Source organism: Rattus norvegicus, chromosome 9 (genome assembly GCF_036323735.1).
Source record: "Rattus norvegicus strain BN/NHsdMcwi chromosome 9, GRCr8, whole genome shotgun sequence".
In the NCBI taxonomy this organism is placed as follows: domain Eukaryota; kingdom Metazoa; phylum Chordata; class Mammalia; order Rodentia; family Muridae; genus Rattus; species Rattus norvegicus.
This window is the reverse complement of record NC_086027.1, coordinates 118,425,662-118,447,622: the sequence shown is the minus strand read 5'-3', so window position 1 is coordinate 118,447,622 and position 21,961 is coordinate 118,425,662. Positions and strand designations below refer to the sequence as shown.

The window sequence follows — 21,961 nt, the reverse complement described above, 5'->3', positions numbered from 1 at the left end:
CCTCCCGAGTCAGAAACATGTATACAGACACACTTTGAGTAAGTTAGCTGTTTTATTCTTTGCCTAAAAGGTAAAATACAAAGTGTTCAAAATAGCATCTGTTACCACACCTCTCAGTGATTCCCTTGGTAAGAAGACATTTTGTATTTATTCAAAAGTACATTCCAGGTGCTAGAGAGACGGCTCATCACTGTCTGTTCTTCCAAAGGACCCCAGTTCAACTCCAACCACCACCACATAGCAGCTTGCAACTGTCTGTAACTCCAGTTCCAGGGCATCTGACCCACTCTTCTGGTCTCCATGGGTACTAGGTACACACGGTACCCCAACATACATGCAATCAAAATACTCACTCACATATACTAAAATAAAAATAAAATTTAAAATATATTCCATCACTAAAACACAAACAGAATCCTTGCACATTTGTTGCCTATTTCTCACTAAATAGACAGGATACTAATATAATTGTGAAACAGCATTTACATGTAATTTATCCCCTAATGTGGTGGTAGAGACCAATATTCAAAATCTGACTTAAAGCAAACAGTGCTAGGGAACATTTGTGACTATGAAATTTAGACTATTCATGCTCAGACTGCTAGGTTTTAAGTCTAACTATTGGATTATATCTTGATGACATCAGACTATTATTATATAGTGGTAGATCTCACTGGAACTAATGAATTTAGCTGTTTTGTTTTGTTTTGATTTGTTCTATGAAACAAGGTCTTGTGTGGACCAGGCTGGTCTGGAACTTACTACATGGTGATGGCTGACCTTGAACTCCTGATCTTCTGGCTTGTCTCTCAAGTGCTAGAATTACAGGCTTGCCACCACACTCAGCTGAGCTAATGGATTTTCAAAAATAATTTCAAAGTGGAGATAAGTTCAATCTGTAAATGAACTTGAGCTAGGGCACAAGCCAACTGCATAGAGCTTAATATATTTCAAATTCTACAATGAGAATAATGCTAAGAAAGGAACAGAAATATTTCCTCCTGATAAAAATAGGCCAGTCACCAGGTGCCTGACACATCTGCGGTGACACATAGGGGACGAGTGGCTGTGAGCTGGGTTTCTGTAACACACGAGGAAGAGAGAGGTCCACATTCCAGAGTCCTGTCCTGTTTTGACAGGAGGACATCTACACTCTCCCATCGCCCCGGCTCGAGGAAAACATCGTGACAAAGTCATAACCTACATACTCTTGGTTTTCCTTTCTTTCCTATAATCTGTGTTTTTAATTCGATATTTTATTTATTTTCATTTCAAATGTTATCCCCTTTTCCTGTTTCCCTTCCGAAAACCCTCTATCCCATGCCTCCTCCCGCTGCTTTTATGAGGGTGCTCCCCTACCCATCTACCACTCCCTCCCGCCTCCCTGCCCTGACATTCCCCTACACTGGGGCATCCATCGAGTTTCCACAGGACCAAGGGCCTCCTCTCCTACTGATGCCAGATAAGGCCATCCTCTGTTACATATGCAGCTGGAGACATGTGTACTCTCTGGTTGGTGGTTTAGTCTCTGGGAGCGCTGGGTGGTGGGTGGGGCTGGGACTCTGATTGGTTGACATTGTTGTTCTTCCTATGGGGTAGGCTCTGATTGGTTGATATTGTTGTTCTTCCTATGGGGCTGCCCTTCCATTTACTCCTCATTTCACACGCTCGCTCGCATTACCAACACAAGTGTGAACCATTCGGTGTGAATGAAGAACGCAAATCTGAGTGGTTATGATAAAGTCACATTGAATATGCCACGGAAGCCTATCCCTTGTCCGGCTTCGGGTCTTCAGGCACTCGGTCTCCACCCTGGAGGGTGGTGGAGGGTGGGGGTGGGGACAGTCTTTTTTGGCTCACAAAACACAGCCCACACAAGTAAAGGACTTGCTGTTTCTGAGCAGTGCCTGTGTGTGGTTAGGCACAGGTTCAGTAAGCACACGCTGGGGACCTGGAGTAAGGGTGAAGGCCAGCAAGCTCGGGGAGTTCGTGCAAGCACAGGCACGTCCTACTAAGCGAAACAAGGCAGGGCATGGCCGCCAGAGAACTTTCAGTTACAGGTGTGAACTCTGTAAGGACAGCACCCTCCAGGGAAGGGCCACAGTCACAATTAGCGACAGTTTTTTAAGACCAGTGTGGAACAAAAGCTGAAATGGGGTAAATCAGAGCAAAGAGAGAAAGAGGAGGGAGCTAGAGGATGCCTTTCATAGCCAGATTAAAGAACTCAGGTGAAATGTCACCCAAGTCTCAAGAATAAAAAAAAAAAAAAAAAAAATTCCCCATCTCTAATTACTACCAAGTGAATGGAATCTCACCAGGAGCCCAAAATATGAAACTGGTCCAGTCTGTCTCTGTTAGCTTAGTGTTAATGGTTTTCATGCTTAGGGAGAGAAAGCACACTCTAAATCACAGGGCAGCCTCTCACCCTCAGGTACTTGTTTGGAATGGCTGCCTCATTAAGTCCTCGCCATTGGTCATCTTTGGCACTGGCTTCCTTCAGGTCCACAAAGTAACCCGTGACTGGAGTCCGGCCTGAGTAGACCGGAGGCTTCCACTGCAGAACCAGGGAGTTCTTCCTGACTTCACTGAGCTTCAGGCTGTGTGGTGGTCCTGGGTCGGGGAGAGAGAGAGAGCAGCAGAAGTCAGTGTTCGAGGAGACTCGCTCTGAGTACACTCGAAGTCTCCCTTCGGGTCTCTCAGCTGATCCTCAGGATGGTAGTCTCTTTAGAGACCTATCAGCCCCCGATTGTAGCCACTGCAAGTTTCCATGGCTGCTATACACTAACGTATAGAGCCCGGTGGTCAAAGATACACTGAGATGCCTCTCAGAGCTGAACGGGCTTCCCTCAGGCTGTTTTCGGGTGGACACAGTCATCCCTTCTTCTGTCACTCTGAGGGTGATTAGCACACAACCCACAGAAGCCTTGACAACCTCTGAGGAAAAGACCCTACGATGTATGCTGTGTGTAGAGTCTGAACTGTGATGTCACCGTGTGTCTCTTTGTGTGACCGCTGGCTGCCGTTCAAGCAGATATCTCCTTTTTCACTCAAATAAACAACTTCTGTCTAACCGACCAATCAAAACCACCTGAAGTGACTCACAGGGACTTAACTTCAACTGCAAACACTGGCATTGCCTTGTTAGGCTTCCGCATCGCTCAACTGGTAGCTCAACATTTGCCTTCCTGTTTACTTTGGTTTGGCAATTTCAAATATGCACCGTTCTCGTTTTCCAGTATCGTCTACGGAAATATACTTAAATATTGGCATCAAACTGTATGGTATGTTCTGCTTAGCAAAGGGCTGTGGTGACTGTGAACTTGGGTCATCCTTGCAGCCAGTGGGGCAGCTGGCCCTCTCTACAGGTGGGACTAGGTGCTGCTGCATCACCTCAGGGAAGACGAAGGCCACATTTCAAGTCCTGACCTTGCCACTTGTTCCTCTTGTGACTCTCCTTGTGTCATTTAACTGGTACCTCAGGTTAGACACCTTCACAATGGAAGGAAGACAAAGTGCTTAGGCTGTACTCTGACACCTGCTCGCCCAACACTCCTCACTAAGTCAAGGAAGCATCGGTGTGTTTGTGGGGGATTTCTTTTCTGAGCCCAACCTGCAACTTTTTTGTCGACATGGCTACTTACCTTGTGGGGGCCTTTAGTGCAGGCTCGCTCATAACTGCTAAGTCTGTAGGCGGTCACATTTAACTTTGAGAAGGATAAGGATTTGGAAACAGATCCACCAAGGGAACCATGGCAAAAAGAACTTTTTAACACCTGGCTCAAAGGCAGGAGTTTGTCTCTGCATATCTGCTGATGTTGAACAAGCCCTGAACCTCTTGTTTCTTTTGCTAACTTTTTATTCACATTTGGAAGAAGTAAAGCAGAGAGGTATTTGTTGAGTAAGGCAATGTGATAATTTTTCAGGGGCGCAGGGTTTCAAACAGAGGACGGGGTAGTAGAACGGGTAGAGTGGGCAGGGTGGCTGCCCACACAGGTTGCCATCATGTGATCCGAAGTGTTCATGCAACCTATGATGCTACCGTGACAGTTGTCAAACCCAGGAGTTCTGTGTCACTCAGAACATCTGGGTCAGAAATCAATACCAAAATGAGACGCAAAATCAAATCATCTACCATGTGCCCATTACTAGTTGGGACCTTAGTGACTTAATAAGTCACTAATATCAATTAATATTCAACGTTTATATGAGTTTGGTTTTATGGCACCATATGAGGCATAAGTGTGGGTAGGTTTATCTGCTTATTTCCTTTTTCTCTTCCTCTTGTATCCAGCCACCTCCATGACAACCTCCAAACAGACTATTTGCTAGTCAGATTCTATGACTGTTGAGGGAAGGGTGTGGTGTGTGGACAATACAGATACTGGGGCTTAGAAGGGAGAAGCCAGGCTCATAGCCCATTCAGGCATGATAAGCCCATGTAGGTAACTTAGTGACGAGCTAGGAAGAGGGAGGAGGGCAGATAGCTAACAGAGAGAAGCCACCATCTCTGCCTGGTCTCTAGGGGACGATTTGGGTGTAGGTAGGTGCGTGCTTCAGAGCAGGGAGAGCAGCAGGGAAGGATGCAGGAAATGGTTCTGGCAGTAAATTTGCAGTGGGATATGAACTGATGCTCTTAATTGGCCTTTAAGAGACAAATAAAAAGTTCCCAAGTGCTCACTTGGCGCAAAGCCTGTTTCTTTCAGTCCCCCAAACAGAGGCTGAGCAATGGTAGTTATGGGTTTTAGTTGAAATGGGAGCATGAGGACTTTATTTTCAAGTTTACACTGCTATCTATCATTTCATGCTATCGTAAAACATTTTAGGCAAGCATAGCAAGTGGATTCTTGCCTCTTAAGTGCCCTCTAGATAGCACCACAGGTCATTCCAAATATTGCTGGAGTAAAGGCACAGCCCCCAGCTTACCCGGGACAGCAATGGTCCATTCTTCACATTTGAAGCACTCGCTCACTGCAGAGGGCGCTCCCAGCCCTGCGATGTTCATTGCTGACACTTGGAACTGGTACACTGTGTTTTCCTTCAATTCGCTAATCTGTAACGTACACAACATCACAAGCAGTTGTCAGCGTTTTACCTACTTAATTTGATGGGACAAGCATCCTATGGCGATTAACATGTAGTTTATTTACTTCTTGTAGTGGATCTATCCTAGGCTACAGCTTGTAAACTATACCCTTTCATAGTACATTCCCGCTGTAATGTAAAGAGAATCTGCCTGTAACTTCAGCTCCAGGGAATCTGGTGCCCTCTTCTGGCCTCTTAGGGTACCTGCATGCCCACAGTGCATATGCAGACAAGACACACATACACATAAATAAAAGTAAAATCCAAGAAACAGTAATTGTGCCAGGTGTGGTGGTGGGCAACTTTAATCTCAGCACTTGGGAGTCAGAGGTAGGTGAGTCTCTGAGTTTGAGGCCCGGCTGGGCTAGATAGCAAGTTCCGGGTCTGCGGGGCTACATAGTGTAACCAAAAGGCAATAATAAAACAAGACAAAACAGAAATAAACAAAAGACCCAAGTAATTCATAATATTAAACACACAAGTCAATAATAAACAGAAGTCCATGAGATAGGAAGGGGTAAATGGACTAAAATATTATAAGGTTTTATGTTCCCGAGATGAGAACAAAACAAACAGAGTGATACCAGATTCAAAACTTGTTCAGCCACCCGTTAAAAATCAACCTCAGGACATGTCTCTCCAGGTAAAGTAGGAGGACAGGAAGTGACGTTAACATATATTCAGGGTCAATGTGATATCTCAAAGCATAAAGACCCCGCTGAACCTGAAGTCCACAGGCATCAATCCCCCAGCACCCACAGGACAGGAAGAGACCTGACTCCTGCAAGTTGTCCTCTGACCCCCATATAGGTGGGAACACACAAAATTAATAAATGTGCACAAATGTTTTAAATATTCAAAAGCAGTCAATGAATAATAGAAAGACAAAGTCGAAAATATATAAAATACGGTATTAGCTTTAAAAACAATTGCTGATAAGGTTAAAGATTCCTAAATGATATAAAATAAACCATCAGGCCAAGGGAACTGGTGTAATTCTATAATTCTCTGCTTTCTTTTTTTCTTTTTCTTTTTTTCCTTTTTTGAGGCAGAGTCTCAGATAGCCCAGGTGGCCTTGAATCCCTGGCCCTCCTGCCTTCGCCTCTATAGTACTAGGATTGTACACTTACACTACATGACTTACTTCTGAGCTATTTCTAAAGCACATGAAAAGCATAAAGATACTGGAAGATTGAAAATTAAATGATAAAAAGTTACAAGCCATGTAAACACCAAGTAAAAGGAAAACCTGTACAGTATCATCAGTAATCAAAAACACTGTCTTTAAAGCAGAACTTAACCATTAGCATGAAAGACTCCCTTGGTCTTCATGTAATAATGTCATCTCGAAATACATAAAGCAACATTTTAAATGAGCAGGTTTTCTAGTGAGATGATCCCACAGCTTTCTCTTCCTGTACTGTTCATACCATTCATTGGTATAACATTCTAGCTACTCTCAGGACAATGTTTTCATTTGCACTACAGCAAGAAGCTGATCAACAAAATACAGTATATATTTTTTTTCAAAGGACTACAGATTTTTATTCAATTAGTTGGCTATTCTAAGGAAATATAGTATGTGGCCACTCTGATTCATTTTTTTTTAAAAATTCAAATTCACTTTTAACAAACAAGGACTAAAATAAAACTCTCCTTCATCTGGTAATACTAACTACAAAGTAACTATGTAATGCTCATGTTGGAATGTTTTTACTGTAAGATAAATACCAAGGACTGGTGCTGTGATCCAGTGGTAAAGTGCTTATCAGTCATGCATGAGGCCCTGGCTTCCAGCCTTAGCACTTCAAAATCATAACAAAATGAAAAGGTTGTGTGCTGGTATGTTCCTATAATCCCAGTACTCAGATGTGAGACAGGAGGATTGCTGCAAGTTCTAGGCCACCTAGGTTACATTGTAAGACCTTGTATCAAAAAAATGAAAAAACATACAAATGAGCAAACAAACAAAAAACCCCCAAAGGATCCTGTTTGTAATGACAACATTGCCATTCCTGTTAGAGGTTGTAGGTAGAAAGTAACACAAGAAAACGAAGCATAACTGGTAAAATTTGGAAGTGAAGAAGTAAATGTATTATTTGCATTTAATAGGACTCTTTCTAGGAGAGTCCCAAAGAACCTATAAATTCATGTTTAAGTTAACAAAAAGTGAAACAGCCATATGTAAAAAAATCATTATATGGTATTTGCATTTTTTTATTTCTGTGAATTGTCCTTTGATCTCTACAAGTATGCCACACACATACACACACAAATAAATGGAGAAAACTACTAATGCTCAAGAGCTGGAAGAATCAATATATTTAATCTACCAATTTCTCCTCAACATACAGATAAATTCTCTGCGCCTTCCATCAGAATTCTAACAGATTTTAGTTCAATGTATAATTTTTCCTCATGCTTTGTCTTGGTTTTTGGCAGAAATTAGTAGAAACCTGGTTCTGTAATTTATACCAAAGGGCAAAGAGCTGAGTGACCCTGAAAGCACAAGGAAATGGGAGGATGGGTCATTTGCCAGTAAACTGTGATGACAGGACTAGTGGACTATTAATTTGTCAGAGGCAGACAAACTGACCAGTGCAGAGGACACAGAGCACAGGACAGACGTGAATAAGAAGAATCATGGGAAAGAGAGGAATCTCACTAGGTTTTTGTGGAACGGTGCCTCCGTTGGGGGGAGATCGATTTTGACCCTCGGCTCACAACACATACGAACCTCAAAGCTGAATTAGTAACTGAGATATGAGCATCCGCAAGGCTTCTAGAACGTGACCAAGTGCAGAATCTCTGCGACCCTGGCCTAAGGGAGACCTCTCTGCTAAGAGACATGCGTTTGCTAATTGTGTTTACAACACTAAAGATTGCTGCAGGTTGGGAGGAAAACCATGAGGAAAGTGAGTGAGACTTTGAATGGCATACTAGAGAAGAGTATAGAAAAACGGAGCCTGTGTACAGGAAAAGACCTTGGAACTCATTTGACACTCAAATTATCAAAACTGAGAATGTTTGAATAGTCAAATGTGGGCATTGATGCAGACCAAGGATTCCACATACTTCAGGAAGCAGAAGAGAGCTGCACAGAGGAGGGGAAGACTAACAGAGGTTCTAACTCAACAAGCCTAGTTGCCTAGAAACTGTGACTATGTGTGTTAGCATGCATTGTAACATCATTGTTATGTTGCTTGATGTAGCTAAAAACTGCAACTGTAACTTTCATTGTTTGTCATCTCTGAGGCTTCTTGTCTCCACCTGCTAACCTAGGCTTAGTCCTGGAATCTTCTAGGCTCTGTGCAATCTAGGCCTAGAAGGTTTTCAGCCAATAAGACTTTCTGCTGAATAAGCTCACCCCTTCCTAGTTCTTTCTGATCTCTGGCTGGTTGACTCACCTCAGCTGTTCTGGCTCCAACTCCTCTCGAAGCTGACTGATTCAATCTGGCTTCTCTCCCCCCCCCCCCCCCGCCTTCTCTCTCTGCCTCTGACTTTTTGCTCTGCTTGGTCTTAAACTCTGGCAATCTGTTCTAATCTTCTGGTTCCTTCTCATTCTCCTCTGCCTTCACCTGTGTCTCCCTTGTTCTCCCTCTACAACCTGTCTCTACATCTGTCCTGGTGAAACTCCGTCCTCCCTGTGCTTTTTTAAATAGCTTCTCTTTCCTGTTCTATAAGAGTTGGGCGGGGTTGGGGATTTAGCTCAGCGGTAGAGCGCTTGCCTAGCGAGCGCAAGGCCCTGGGTTCGGTCCCCAGCTCCGAAAAAAAGAAAAAAGAAAAAAAAGAAAAAAAAAAGAGTTGGGCATACCCTAGTCTGTCAAATCTTTCTCTGATTCATCTGATTCCAGGACTAAGCCTAGGTTAGTAGGTGGAGACAAGGAGCCTCAGAGATGACAAACAATGAAAGTTACAGTTGCAGTTTTTAGCTACATCAAGCAACATAACAATGATGTTACAATTTATGCCTCTCAATTAGATATCACTTTCAAACATGGGTACATTCTTCTACAAACTAACTTTACCTTCATGTTTAGGATTAAAAACATATACTAAGGGCATGTTTTTATTCCAACCAGAGGGATTAAAGGTGTGTGCTAAGGGCTGAGCTGCACTACAATTAGGAACAGGTTTGTTCAGTAAGTAACACAATCTCAGGGTTCACAGCATGATCAAGTATCCTGCTGCAACAACAACAACAACAACAGCAGCAGCAGCAGCAGCAGATCTGTAAGATGGCCTGCACAGCAATCAGTAAGGGAATGGAGGGCATATCTTGATAGAGCTGTTTGGTGGGATACCATATGTGATGGAGGTACAACTTTGTAGCTGGATGTGGTGGTGCATGCTGACAGTACTCGCTGGATGAGGCAGTATGGTTACAAGTTTGAGGCCAGTCTGGGCTACCTAATGAGAACCTGTGACAGAAAATAAAACAGTTTTGTGCTAGCATTCTTATGTCATAGATTTCAAATGTTAGGTAGAAGTAGTGTGGTACTGATTTCAACATAGGGTATCTCCTGGTGGCCTAGCCTGACCTTGTTCTGGACTCTCACCGTGTGTGTGTCTGGAGTGCTGGGATTTGGCAACTGGACCTAGCAGGTGATGCTATGGTCAACAGCTGAGCCCACATAAAGAGTCACTCATGGGGTGGGGATTTAGCTCAGTGGTAGAGCGCTTACCTAGGAAGCGCAAGGCCCTGGGTTCGGTCCCCAGCTCCGAAAAAAAGAACCAAAAAAAAAAAAAAAAAAGAGTCACTCATGATAGGTGGAGCAGTGAAGTCCCACTCCACCCACACTGACAGGAGTTCTCCCCCACTCCCTGACACATGTTCTTCTTTCCGGGTGTAAGAGACGCTATCATAGAGAACGCATCACGAGGAGGAAGGGCAAGTCAGCTGGTTACCCATCATGATTTTAACAGTGAAAATTAAAAACAAACCAGAGATATCGGATCTAGCAACGTTGGGATCTAGTGATATATAATTACAGATAATTTCACAAGTTTTCAAAGAAAATACTAGTTCTCACAAGAAACACACATTTTGTAATGAATATCCTTTAAAAAGTTACGCTTACATTTGAAAGAAAAAATGTAAGTCCGGCTTGGCCAGCCATCTTATCACCAAGGGATGTTTTTCACAGAGTCACACCCGTGTTGACAATGGACACTGACTAGATGACACAAACCCTTCAACGGGTCCTGGGTGTGCACATGCAAGCATTTCGCCATGCACAGGATGCGTCACTCCACAGAGAGACGTGCTCGCTCACCTTGTAGGCTGCATCGCTGACAGCCTTGATGTTGGCTTCCCTCCATTTTCCTGGTACCCCGCCAACCACCTCACGATAGTTCACGTAATAGCCCGTAATCTCTGCCCCACCGGTCTTATCTGGCTGCTTCCATCCAAGAACCATTGAGTCTCGAAAACTTTCAAGACAAGTGATGTCATAGGGTGGAGATGGCACCGCTGTTGTGAGAGGAAGAGCTCATGAGTAAGAGACATGCATTTCTGAGTCTGAGTACCTTCAGCATCCTGGCCTGGCACTGTGTAAGAGGGCGCTAGACATAGGGCACAATGAAAATGTGAGAAAAATGCGAGGTGGGTCTGAAACTTGGCGCCTGGCTTGGTGTACAAGAAAAAGAAGAGATACTGAGAAAGTGTACTGTAATCATCAAACGAAGATTTTTTAAAAATCCATCTGGAGAAATGGTATGTCCTCAACAAAGTGATCTCCCCATGTGACAAAATATTCCCTTTGGGAATCTACATTTTTATTGTTTCAATGTTTGTTTTTATTTGGCCGCTGTTGACAGTAGAGTTTGTATATATCTTGGTTTCTATCTCAGTATGCTTATTATTATCATCTCCACACAGTTCCAAATGGTCTGTATCCCCATACACTCATCCTGATAGATGTTTGTGTATACTCCAGTCAGGAAGATGTCCTGGAGCTCTGCCAAATGCTCCTTTAAAAAATTACTTTACAGCACAAGGCACAACTCTCCATATGTCTTTCTCTTGGTAGATACATGTTTATCACAGCCATTTTAACTCCTGTGCTTTTAAATTCCTGGTATACAGCACATAAGGCTAGGCAGCCAGTGCTGCATTTGCTAGTGCCCAGCTAGAGAAAATGCCCGAAGGACATTGCAAAAGTCGTTGTATATTTACACGGCTTTGCTGGTCCCCTTTACATCTGGCCACCGAAATGATGGTTTGCAATGAAGAAAGAAAGGTGTGGTGACAGCAAGAAGTCCTTCTAGCTGTGCAAGCACATCAGAATGTTTCCAGGTATTTGTTTAAATTTGTGAGAGTTACATAAATTATCTTGTTCCTATGGAAAGCAACTTTTGGGAACAAAGATGACCTTTGTGATAAAGTCATTTCGTGTGTGTGTGTGTGTGTGTGTGTGTGTGTGTGTATCCTATTTCAGAACACTTATGAGGACTACCCCACTTATTCTTATTTAATGACATAAATAAGGGTTAAAAACAGGGAAGTAGGGGGTTGGGGATTTAGCTCAGTGGTAGAGTGCTTGCCTAGCAAACGCAAGGCCCTGGGTTCGGTCCCCAGCTCCGAAAAAAAAAAAACAAAAAACAAAAAAAAAACAGGGAAGTAGAAGAATTATGAAAGCTGGAGTGAAAAGAGATTGGGAATGGACAAGAGACACTTAAAAATTATCAGTGCTTTTTATATGATACATTATATAACACACTAACCCAAAGCACCCACCCAGCTCATAATTAGCTTTCTAACATATAATCTCCCATGAGTCCCTTCTAGGAAGGAGTATTATAGGATATAGCTCTCCGTGACTATAATACTATTCTGAGCTTTTCACTTCCGCCAAGTACTACTGATTTGAGTGAAATATGAACAGTCGTTTAAAAGCCCGAGGTTGAACAACAGAAATGAATAACTCTGAGCTTGGTCCACTGTCACTTCATGGTGAAATATTTTCCTGTGCTTGTCCTGAGCACGAATGGGTCAAAGAGCTGCACGTGACCCGGTTGATCTTCAAGTCCTTCCTACCCTCATGTCTAGGGTGTAGACTATCTTCCCGACTAACTCACTTCACCCAAGAGGTCCTGTAAACATTTTGTCACTGCTAAGCCTAAGAAATGACACATAAACGCCACAAGATGACTCTGACAGCGTATGAGATGAAAGCGCGTTGAATGGCTGATAGAAACGTGAAATTCAGAAGCGACACCGAGGCAGCATGAACACGGAGGAAGCGAGTGATCCGGACAGTGAGAGGTGAGGGCGATGATGAGCATGATGGGTGAAGGGGTGGACTTGGCAGTTCTCACCTACTGGATCCTTCTTCTTTTCCGGGGGCCCAGATTTACTTTGCTCCTTAGAAGCTACCTCCATGGATGGCGGGCTGAGCTCCTCCTGAACTGATCCATTTACTTTACTTACTTCTTTCTGGCCCCGGTTGGAAGGGCTACTGGGTGGTGAAGGTTTATTAGGTTTGCTACTGGGCAAAGCATCTTTCTGAGAGGTTGGCGGGGAGGCTCCACTCATGGCCCCCCCGGAGTCTGTTAGTCCACCAGGCGTATCACTCAGTTGAGGCCACACATCTGGAGACACTCCTCCCCCTACAGTCACCAGACAACAACAGAAACGGCATGAGCTAGACCCTGTACATGTTACTCTTAGAGCAAAACGAACATCGACATGTAGGACGGCAAGCAGAGCGAAAACCAATCTTGGTTTAACAATGTACGCCAGGGAACAGTTTAACTTCCCTGTAGTTTGGAAGAAGAAGAAATGAGAACAGACACAAACTGCAGACAGAACAGGAACCATTTCTATTTGCGGAACCCCAAAGGTTTTTAGTTTATACAGGAAAAAGCAAATCTCTTGGGAGATAGATGCTCTAATATTCAACAGAATAGAGAAAGGACCGCAAAGTGCACAGACACAAAGTTAAAGACACCGTTTAACACTTATACAAATCGTGACTGTTAGTGCAACAGCAATGTTGTACCTCCCAACCCATACAACAATATGTCTACTACTGTATACCTTACAGGAAGGCAAAGGAGAAAGCTGACCTTCAATCTGGCTGCTGTAGTTCTGCTGCTCCAGCTTTTGAGACAGTGTCTTGCTATGTAGCACAGGACCTTGAGTTCATAATTCTCCTGTTTCAGCTTTCCCACACTGTCACACCCACCTAGTCTTTTTTTTTTCAGTGATAGTGGGGCTTTACACATCATAACTATGTGTTCTTTCCATTCATATGTTAGCATACCGTACATTTTATCTCTGTTTTTCTGAACCAGCTGGATCCCTTACCCACTCTATCCACGATTGGGAGATACAACACACATATACGTATAATTACCTTTTAAAGATGTTACTCTGTTGGTTAGTTTGCAAACAGAGATGAAATATGTGCTTAGGCAGCCGCATGTGTCTAGTATGAATTTCGGCAGCACGGTAATATGCTGTTAGGAAGAAGCCAGGCTCTGTTGCAGATGAGATGGCTTTTAGACACAGTATGACACAAGCTATGGTGATGTACCACTTCATGGAAGCAGGGTGGCCTGCCGGGTCCTGGGATGAACATGAAGTTAGCATGAAGTTTCGTACACTGGGGAATGTCTGAGGAGACTGGGATGTGAAGATGGAAACACTACGACGTAGACGCTGGTGAGTGGTGGAGATCTGTAAGACGTCAGCTACGGAAGGTTAGCATCAGTTGGAGGCAGAGAAGATGACCATTTAATGATGGAATCATGGAATGAAATTAGAAACTCTAAACCGCTTATGGAAATGATGGAAAGTTAGGAAGATTCGGTATTTTCCTTAACCAAGTTATGTAAAAGGAACTTACCAATAGCAGCTTTGACTTCAATAGCTTCCGAATCCTGGGAGTATTCACTAAGTCCAGCTGCGTTCACTGCTCTGACCCGGAAAATATAGCTCTGACCAGTTGTCAGTCCGTGGCAAGTAAATCTAAAGGTGAAAGAAAGCTTTCAGAGCCTTTCCTAGGAAGAGCATTAGGGGAAGTGATTGGCAGCTTAACTGAATGGTCTGGACACCTGGATTGTACTGAAAAGATTCATTTTTCAAAAAGAGGGAAAAGACACTGAGAGCTTCCGGTAATATATGCACCTTAGACAAGAAGGCCAGGTGGGCAATTTATAAAACTCACTGTCAGAGAGGGAGAGAGAGAGGGAGGGGGAGGGGGAGGGGGAGGAGGGAGGGGAGGGGAAGGTGAGGGAGAGGGAGAGGGAGAGAGAGACAAAAAGAGAGAGAGGAGAGAGGGGAGAGAGAGAGAGAGAGTGTGTGTGTCTGTGTGTGTGTGTGTGTGTGTGTGTGTGTGTGTGTGTGTGTGTGTGTGCCTGGCTTCTCCTGAATGTTCATCAGAAAATGTTCGACAAGATAACATTAAGTCTACCACATATCAATTCTGCCTAAAGATAAATTAGAGAGTATTTAAAATATCATTAGTGGGTCTAGCACAAATGAGGCACTGACTAAATAATAGGTCTGTTGACAACATCACGGGTAGCTACTTCAGGTATAGACTTAAAATGTAAGGGAATGATAAAACCTAGTTGCTACTTCCTTTATGCCAGAGACGAGAGAAATCGCACTGGAATCTGGCCCCAGAACTACCATGTGGATACAAAGTTCCACAATAAGGTATGAACTCCCTGGTAGATTCACATTTACAATCACCATACCCCTCCACAGCTGCTGTAGCTATATGTAGCATTCCAGGAGTCACTGTGGCATGGAAACCAGCCCTGAAGACTGTAACCCAAAGGAACTAACAGTTCTGCTATGACGCCATTACCACTCACTGTTCAAATATTTAATAAAAGAAGTGGAATCTTTCAGTCTAGGTAGGGTCGAGCTGGTTTGGTGAATATCTATCGAGCATTTCGGGGGTCACGACATCAGTTATGGACATGACGATGAATAACAGACCATCTGCCTTTCACTGGCTCCTGCTTTTGTTGTTGTTGTTGTTGTTGTTGTTGTTAAAGGTAGATGCTGGGGTCCTGGGCTTCTAAGTGCCCCAGGATAGGAACGGAATGCACGAACATTTCAGTCTAAGAAATAAATGTCCCGTGAAATCTGCTGCCCTCTCCCTTAATCTGGTGGCCTCCAGCCTCTGGGGTTCTGCTTCCTCTCATGCTCTGGGAGTCTGTGGCCTTGGGGAAAGGCCAGGCAGAAGCTGCACAACAAGCCCATCAGATATTCTAGGGTTGCTTCTCAGATTTGTCCTAAACTAAAGCAGCTTGACTAGTAGAGAAAACAATTAAAAGTAAGAGAAAACCCAACTTTTCCCACATTGAAAACAGATACAAAGAGGTTGCAAACTATGAGGATGCCCTGTTTCTGTGGGATTTTCTGTCTGCTTGGTCCTGGGTTTGATCATGTTGACTTCAGAGTTTGTAAAGTGCTGTTCTTTTGAAACACCAAGGTGTATACATCTAGTAGAGCATGTTAGGTCCTTAGAGTCTGCTACTACTTTGTGTGTGAAGGACCATCGAGTGTCAGTGGGAAAAAAATATTCAAGAGAATCAGGGAAGAATTATAAAATAAACTTTTAGGTGATATTTTATGTTTCTCTTATGCGTCTGACATCACAAGTCCTTTTTTCCAAATATATTACACTAGCCATGCTCACCTTTAAATTCATTTCGCTAGCTAAAGTAAATGTGTATATGTGTTCTTAATTTTTTAAATTATACCTATATTATATTTTAATTATATTTGTATGTTTGGGGGTATGCCTGTATATGGAGATGCCCATAGAGGTCCAAAGAGACTGTCAGATCCCTTGGAACTGGAGTTACAGGGGATTGTGAATCTCCAATGTGGGTGCTAGGAACTGAACTGGAAAGAGCGGGATCTCTGCAACAGCAGGATGCTTTGACTTACTCATCTCTCTAGCCCTGTGTGTGTGTGTGTGTGTGTGTGTGTGTGTGTGTGTGTGTGTGTGTGTGTGTGCCTGTGTGTGTGTCTCTGTGTGTGTCTGTGTGTGTGCGCATGTGTGTGTGTGCATGTATGTTTGTGTGTGTGTCTGTGTGTTCTTCCACTGGATGTGTGTACTACGTGTAGTTACAGTGATCCTGGAACACACATGCACACATACAAGTGAATGAGTACATGAACACACACATGTGCAAGCACACACACACACACACACACACACACACACAAACACATTACCGTGAGCCCTTCACTGGGTTGTTGTTGCAGGGTTCCCACTGGCCAGAGCCAACAACACTGGACTCGATGTAGTACCCAACCAGCTCTTTGGCATCCTTGGACTCCTCCCAAGAAACCACCACTGAGGTATCTGTATTTCTACTTGGGATGATTTTGCCAGGGGCTTTGGGGATATCTGTGTAAAGAGGAAAATGGTGATGAAACTCAAGGTTGTTTAATATATTTCATTTCCACCACGTGTGCAGAAAATTCATGTATTAATATTTTGCACATTCATGTAAAACATGCAGTTGCTCTGCTTCATAATGGATTGTGCTAAACAAATGTTATTTAGGAAACATGAGAAAATGAAATGTCTAAGGACACTGACTACTATAGCCGCTGTTGAAACCTGTGATGTCTGTTTTGCATGAGCAAAGCCATGCTGTTTTATTCTTGGTTTGGAATTCCACATAACGTCACAGTTGCTTGGTCTGACCCTACACTTACCAAGTTTGTCCCCTACGACGGTCACTTCGGTTGACTCTGAGGGTTCACCAACTCCTGCTGAATTTGAGCAGCGGACACGGAAGCGGTAAGATTTCCCCTCCACCAGGTCAAACAGAGCAAAGCGAGGAGACTTCACTGGGAGTTCTGTGTTGACACGCTGCCAGTTTTCTGTTCCCACATCACACTGCAACAGAAACACTGACATCACTGGAAGCCCCCGGAGCACAAAGAGGGCCCATGCCTATTTACCTGCCGACAAACTGCCCTGTTTTCTACAGCGGGTCTGGAGAAGAGATGTGGAAGAAAGGACATCTGAAGGCCCCAAGATTCTACATTCAATCCAGCTTTTTAGTGTTTGATAAACCATTTTAGCACTTTGCTTCACTTGTATATAAGCAAGCTGTCCATCTACTTATAGAAGTTTTTACTTCAAGGGTAGGTGGGAAAAAAAAGAAGTCTTCACTTCAAGGATGGGGTTGGTGGATTCAATAAACCATCTCGATACTTAAATTTCTGAAATGTTGCTTCCGCCCTGCACTAGCTGTCGCCTCCTCAGAAACGCCTCCCTTCACCAGTTTGGAAGAATTCGGGGCCTTCTCTTGCTACCTTTCCCTGCTGCATTTTGTGATCAAAACACTTGTTGCTAGTAGAAATGTATTTATTCATTGTCTCCTCTGCCAGAAGGTGCATTCCACAAGCTCAGGGCCCTCCTTGCTCAATGTCCTGCCTCAGCCTAGAAGGGCACTCAGAGTTTCTTCTCTGAATGAATGAACAAGTGTGTAAGGTTATAGCAGTCCAAAGATGTTTCTTTGTGAAACTGTGCCCAAGTTTTGGAATAAATCATAAAATACTTTCCAAAAACACAAACAAACTTAAAGAGACTCCTCAGAGGTGTAGTGGCACAGGTTACCTCAGAGATGTAGTGGCACAGGTATGTTACCTGAGCCCTCAAGAGGCTGAAGCAGGAGGAAAAGTCATGAGTTCGAAGACATGCTGGGCTACTGCGACTTCCAGGCCAGATAGGATACAGAGCAGACTCTGTCTCAAAAAACAAAAACAAAAACAAAACAACCAAACAAAAAATTACACAATGTATGAATGAATAAATTCTATTCCTACAGTGACTTGGAAGTCCTTGAATGAAGATGTGAGTTTATGAGTTGACAGGTCATAGCACAGTCAGAGAACAAGTCTAGCAGGACAGAGCACCGTCTGAAGTAAAAGACCCTTCTCTTCTTCTTCTTCTAAGCCCAGCTCTGCTCTTGGTCAGCAAAGGCACAAACTCAGTTGCTCTTGCCTGAGATTTTTATAGGTTAAAAGTCATTTTCAACATAATCTTCCAGAAATCTGTACTTTATAATAGGCAGATTATCTGTCAACGATGACACAGAAGTTTCCAGTACACTATCCAGCGTGACTTCTGTTGACTTGACATGTTTCAGGAGCATGGCAGAAGGGACCCAAAGGGTCTAGACCCAACTAATAAGGAGCTGGATGACCTTGGAATGTGAAATGGGTGCTCTTGGCCTCAACCTTCTCATCTGTATAACAGGTAAATTTAACAAGGTGAAACTCTGGTGTTCCTCCAATATGGTTCACAGTAAAGCGTCATTTGCACGTGTGATCTGCTCCTGTAAGTGATGAAATTCTCCCACATCTTTATATTCTTGGCGTGTCTCCTCAGGGAAAGACCAGAGCAATTATTTATCATTTTTACTTTCATAGTAAAAAAGACAATATCTGCTTTCTGCTGCGCTGGGGATGATATAAGCCATTATAACTTCAACCCGCCTGACTGAACTGCCCCCACTATTGAGAGGAGCAGATTTAAGCTTTGGAAGCAGCCCAGCACAATGCGGGTAGCTTATCCCTTATTTCAAGTGTGCAGAACTACAAGTGTGTGCAATTTTAGAATGCGTGTGTGTGTGTGTGTGTGTGTGTGTGTGTGTGTGTGTGTGTGTGAAACCTACATAGACTTTACTATTTAATTATCCCCAACCCAAATCTCAAAACATTTTAAGTGTGTTGGATTGGATCAGGAATTTGGATTTTTGGATTAGAGATGCTCATCCCATAGTTGGACTGCCAAGATTTCCCTATGTTCGAATCCTACCTCTGCCTTTTACCTACTGTGTGATCCGGGGCAAATTATAAAACCTATCAATGACCCAGTTTCCTTATTTATAAAATGGGCAAATGAAAATAAAAGTGTGACCCACACAGGGTCGCTGCTAAGAATTACGAAGGTATATAACAAGTGCTGTTCATTACGCAGCCTCCGGCAAATACCACTTCACTTCCATTCCTGAAGATAAAAGCACAGTGAGTGAGTGGCATTGTTCTGCGACTGTCGTAACTAGATTTTTGAAAGGGAAATGAGGAAAAATACCCAAGACATGAGCTATCTGAGGTAAAGTTTGAGGCTGGAAAGAACGCAGTGGGATAGGATAGTTTAAAGGAAGATCTTGATTCACCTGGTTCTCTCGCTACTGAGGCCCTCAGTTTCAACCGTCTTAGGGATCACAGGCACGGCTTCAATGTTTGACTATGAGCCTGTAACACGGCAGACCAGCACATAGTTCATGTGCATACAAATCCCCGGTGAAAGTTCCATCAACTGTAAGCATAGGATAGCCTAGGAGATAGCACTGTGGATGTATGAACGTTCTAGGTTGCTGAAAAATGTTCAGGGGACCAGTAAGTAAACCTATGCAAAGGCCAAAACCTCACAAATGGCCCACCAGAAAGAGACTTAGAGCAGAGCGGCTTGGCGTCTAGAAAATCCTGCAAATGCATCCCAGGTCTCTGCACATCCTAGGTCTGCGTCCTTACTCCTCCAGCATCCAGCGTCCCGGATGCTGTACGAGTGGAATACCCTCTGTGAAGCTTCTCCATGTGATGCCATACTCTTAAATATTATCTTTCATTCCATCCAACTGAGCATGCTGGTAAATAAAAGAAGTGATTAATCGTTTAATAACAGATGATATGTATTTTGATCTGGGAAAGTTACAGACTTTCATGGAAAAACTCAGATTGGTGTGGCCAGAGGAGATGGTCAACAGAAGCCAGTGCTGACTCATGTGAAGACCGTGTCTCAGGGTGGGTTGTTATGCGTCATTGTTTCAGCAAAATGGTAATTACAGTCCCAGGGCTAATTCAGAGCCTCTTCCTGTGCAGTGTTTCAAAGAAATGCAGTGAGCGTGGGTGTGTGTGTGAAATATACCAGGAAGTATATGCTTAGCTATTACTCTACCATTGCTTCTATTAAAGTGGAAAAATGCCTAGGACACCACCCAAGTTGTATTTTATTAGGGGATAACATTTATAAAATATGAAACTCTAAATATACTTTTAGATTTCATAAAACCGGACTCTTGAAAGAAGCCCATGTGGCATGGGAAAGCGCCACGAGTTTGTTGTTAGCAGTTTGCTGGAGATGAGAAGGGAGCCGTCCCACCTCAGGGACCCCAGAAAAGCTCACTGCAAGAAAATTAATTAATAATCAGGAGAGCCGCAAGCCATGACCTGTGTTCCTCTGGTGTAACTCGTGAGAGCCACCAACTTGAAGTAAATACAAGGCTGTCATATGCTTACATACTTCACCAGTGAGGTGCGGACAAAGGCCACTACCATCAGACTCACCTGCCTAATTTAATCCTGAGACCCACATGGAGGAGGGAGGAAACCAACTTCCATAATATGTGCTGCCATGTGTGTACACACGTAAATATATATGTATGTGTATATATGTATGCATATATACATTATATACATATATAAAACATATATTTAAAATTTGCATACTGAAAGGTGTGTATATTGAAAGATCTGTATATAATTAGGCTAACACTCTAGGTCATGGAGTAGGAAGGATCTTGTGGACACTTCTTAGTGGTTGGTAGTGAAGGGGTGACATCTTCTTCAGTGGAATAGCCGCTGGTAAGGCACCGACGTTCTCATAAACAATCCCTGAACCATGCTCCTGTAAGCGACCCTAGTGAAACCCACTGGGTTACCCAAAAACCCAAACAACAACAACAACAACAGCAACAAAACCTCTAAAAACAAAACAAGACCATGGGACAGAGAAAGAGGAGTAAGGTGGGGGAGAAGAAGGGGAGGAGGAGAGAAGGCTATGAAATTGCATGAAAATACAATAATGGAACTCATTATATAAGACTGTATGTTGGCCAGGCCTCGAGGCACAAGCCTGTAAGCACAGTACTCAGGAAGCAGTGATTAGATCACATGGAGGGGGGAGGGGAAGTGAGGCAGAGGAGTAGCCTGGTATGTGTGGACTTGAGCTTCAAACCCTGCCACCTAATTTGCAGACGATTCCATAAGCTACAGTCCTGAGACTTGAGTCCTCTCAAGGTAAGTGCAAGGGAAGGCGACCTGACAGTTGTTCTGAAATCAAACGATCAAAGTAGCAATCCAGATAGAACAGGAAAAGTGAATTTCAGATTTTTTTGTGAGGGTGGGGGTGGGTGGGAAGAATTCCTTTTTTGTAATTTTGCAAATATTAAATTTTAAATCATAAACACTAGCTTCATTTGTGGTTGACAATAGCACATTACTCTGAATAAATACATAAATGTGTTTACATGTCAGACAAAAAGAAAAATAGATCCTAACCTCATTTTTTGTGGCAGAGGGGACTGAACCAGAGGCTTCACAAATGCTAGGCAAGTGCCCTACAGCCCTTACACTCCAATCAAAACTTCATTAACCATGAACTTGGAGCTTCGTGTTAAGTTCTTCTTAAATATCCTTTCTGGAGCCATGCTCTCATGACGGACACCTGCCCTTTGACTGACGATCCTCATGCATTTCAGCGCTGGCTGCTGTCCTCAGTAATGCCCTGGCCTGCAGCTGCCCCTGTACCATGTGCTCATCTTAGCTCCTTGGATATTGGGTGGGGCGGCATGATCGGATAGGCTCTCACATCCTCCTCACCCATCTGCTTCATTGTGTGCTGCCCTCCCAAGTACTGATCCCCAACATGATAATAAGGCGTTTGGGGAAAAGAATTGGCAACTCAGGTTGGTTTGTTTCGTTGCCCACTCTGTTGTGGTGAAGAGACTGCTTCACACCGTGGTGCTCGAAGTCTCACTGTCCTCACCTTTCCCTACTGTCTAAAGTATCGTCTCTGTTCTCATTCCATCTACCCTCATCATGTCT

General features: G+C 43.5%; 1 protein-coding gene across 4 annotated transcripts in view; it reads right to left on the bottom strand.

Moving 5' to 3' along the window:
- The window catches only part of Myom1 (myomesin 1), a 123,408-nt gene that overhangs the window by 38,332 nt on the left and 63,115 nt on the right, over positions 1 to 21,961 (bottom strand). For 2 of the 4 annotated variants that reach the window (XM_039083799.2, NM_001191584.1), the window contains 7 exons: positions 16,778 to 16,961; positions 16,289 to 16,463; positions 13,935 to 14,056; positions 12,403 to 12,693; positions 10,359 to 10,555; positions 4,924 to 5,050; positions 2,426 to 2,610 (listed from right to left, as the gene is read on the bottom strand). In XM_039083799.2, coding sequence (XP_038939727.1) covers positions 2,426 to 2,610; positions 4,924 to 5,050; positions 10,359 to 10,555; positions 12,403 to 12,693; positions 13,935 to 14,056; positions 16,289 to 16,463; positions 16,778 to 16,961 — 1,281 coding nt within the window. The remainder of the gene's footprint in view (positions 1 to 2,425; positions 2,611 to 4,923; positions 5,051 to 10,358; positions 10,556 to 12,402; positions 12,694 to 13,934; positions 14,057 to 16,288; positions 16,464 to 16,777; positions 16,962 to 21,961) is intronic. The other 2 variants (XM_039083797.2, XM_039083798.2) reach the window with 1 other exon arrangement.